This window comes from Hippocampus comes, unplaced genomic scaffold (genome assembly GCF_001891065.2).
Source record: "Hippocampus comes isolate QL1 unplaced genomic scaffold, H_comes_QL1_v1.1 scaffold295, whole genome shotgun sequence".
Lineage (NCBI taxonomy): Eukaryota > Metazoa > Chordata > Actinopteri > Syngnathiformes > Syngnathidae > Hippocampus > Hippocampus comes.
Genome location: NW_017804848.1, coordinates 183,778 through 184,908, shown reverse-complemented (window position 1 = coordinate 184,908; position 1,131 = coordinate 183,778). Strand labels below are relative to the sequence as shown.

General features: G+C 55.1%; 1 protein-coding gene across 4 annotated transcripts in view; it reads left to right on the top strand.

Annotated features, from left to right (window-relative positions):
- Positions 1-1,131, top strand: part of cdca4 (cell division cycle associated 4) — a 31,519-nt gene that overhangs the window by 23,775 nt on the left and 6,613 nt on the right. For 2 of the 4 annotated variants that reach the window (XM_019878665.1, XM_019878674.1), the window contains exon 2: positions 760-1,122. In XM_019878665.1, the coding sequence (XP_019734224.1) occupies positions 770-1,122 (353 nt within the window). In that variant the 5' untranslated portion in view covers positions 760-769. The remainder of the gene's footprint in view (positions 1-759; positions 1,123-1,131) is intronic. The other 2 variants (XM_019878681.1, XM_019878691.1) reach the window with 2 other exon arrangements.

Below are 1,131 nucleotides of genomic sequence, written 5' to 3'. Positions count from 1 at the left end.
CCCCCCCCGCCCTCCCGTCCCTATTGAACCCCCAAAGGCCGACTGACACGGGCACCGCTTCCTCTTCGGCTCACGTGCACACGCGTGCAGAGATGTTGAAAAATGTGTCGCGTGCGGCACTTTAGGAAACGTTGGGATTTGATACTTGCGACTTGGCAAAATGTGAACTTCGGTGTCGGCCGCCAGTCGGCATTTTGGTTTTAATTGAATCCAGCCTGCTCAGCGTTGACATGATTGAGATTTCATTTTTTTTGGGGGGGGGGGTGGTTTCGGAGCCTTCATCCTGCGGTTTTCCTGCTAAGTGTTGAAAGAAAATGCAAAGGCGCCGGCTTGAAAAGCAGTATCGCTCGGAGTCGGATGATCGATCGTCATCCCTAACGCTGACGACAATCCAAATTTGAATTGCAATTACTCCACTGCGGTAAAATGTTTTCTGTGTAAAATAGCAAATTTTTGACAAAAGTTTCAATGTCGGACATGAGCGGCGACGAAAACAAAAGTAGATCCAGTTTGTGTCGATGTATGAAAATAGACTTTTTGGGTGTTTTTCAACACTGTCCACATACATCAAATCTGTAACGCAGCAAACTGTCAAATAAGCGAAGGACTGTGACGACTTGACGAGTGCACGTCTGTGCACGCAAGCCGACTGGGCCGCACACGAACGTTCCGCCACACAAACGCTCGTATGATTCATCAATGACGTGGCGGTCATGGCTGATTTTTTTTGTTGTTGTCGTCCCCCCGCCCCTTCCCCAGACAAGACGACATGTTTCCAAAGGGCACCAAGCGCAAGTTTTTAGACTCTGCGGAGGACGCGGCGACAGCGACGGTAGCCGGCGAGCAGGGCCCGGCGAGCACCCGGACGCCGTCGCCCTCGTACAGCCTCCAGCGCCAGTCCCTCCTGGACATGTCGCTCATCAAACTCCAGCTGTGCCACATGCTGGTGGAGCCCAACCTGTGCCGCTCGGTGCTCATCGCCAACACGGTGCGACAAATCCAGGAGGAAATGACGCAGGACGGCACCTGGCAGATCATGACGCAGGCCCTGGCCGCCGCCCAGTGCCCGACCGACCGATTGGTGGCCACCGAGGTGCTGTGCCGGCAGTCGGACCCGGCGGCGGCGGCCGG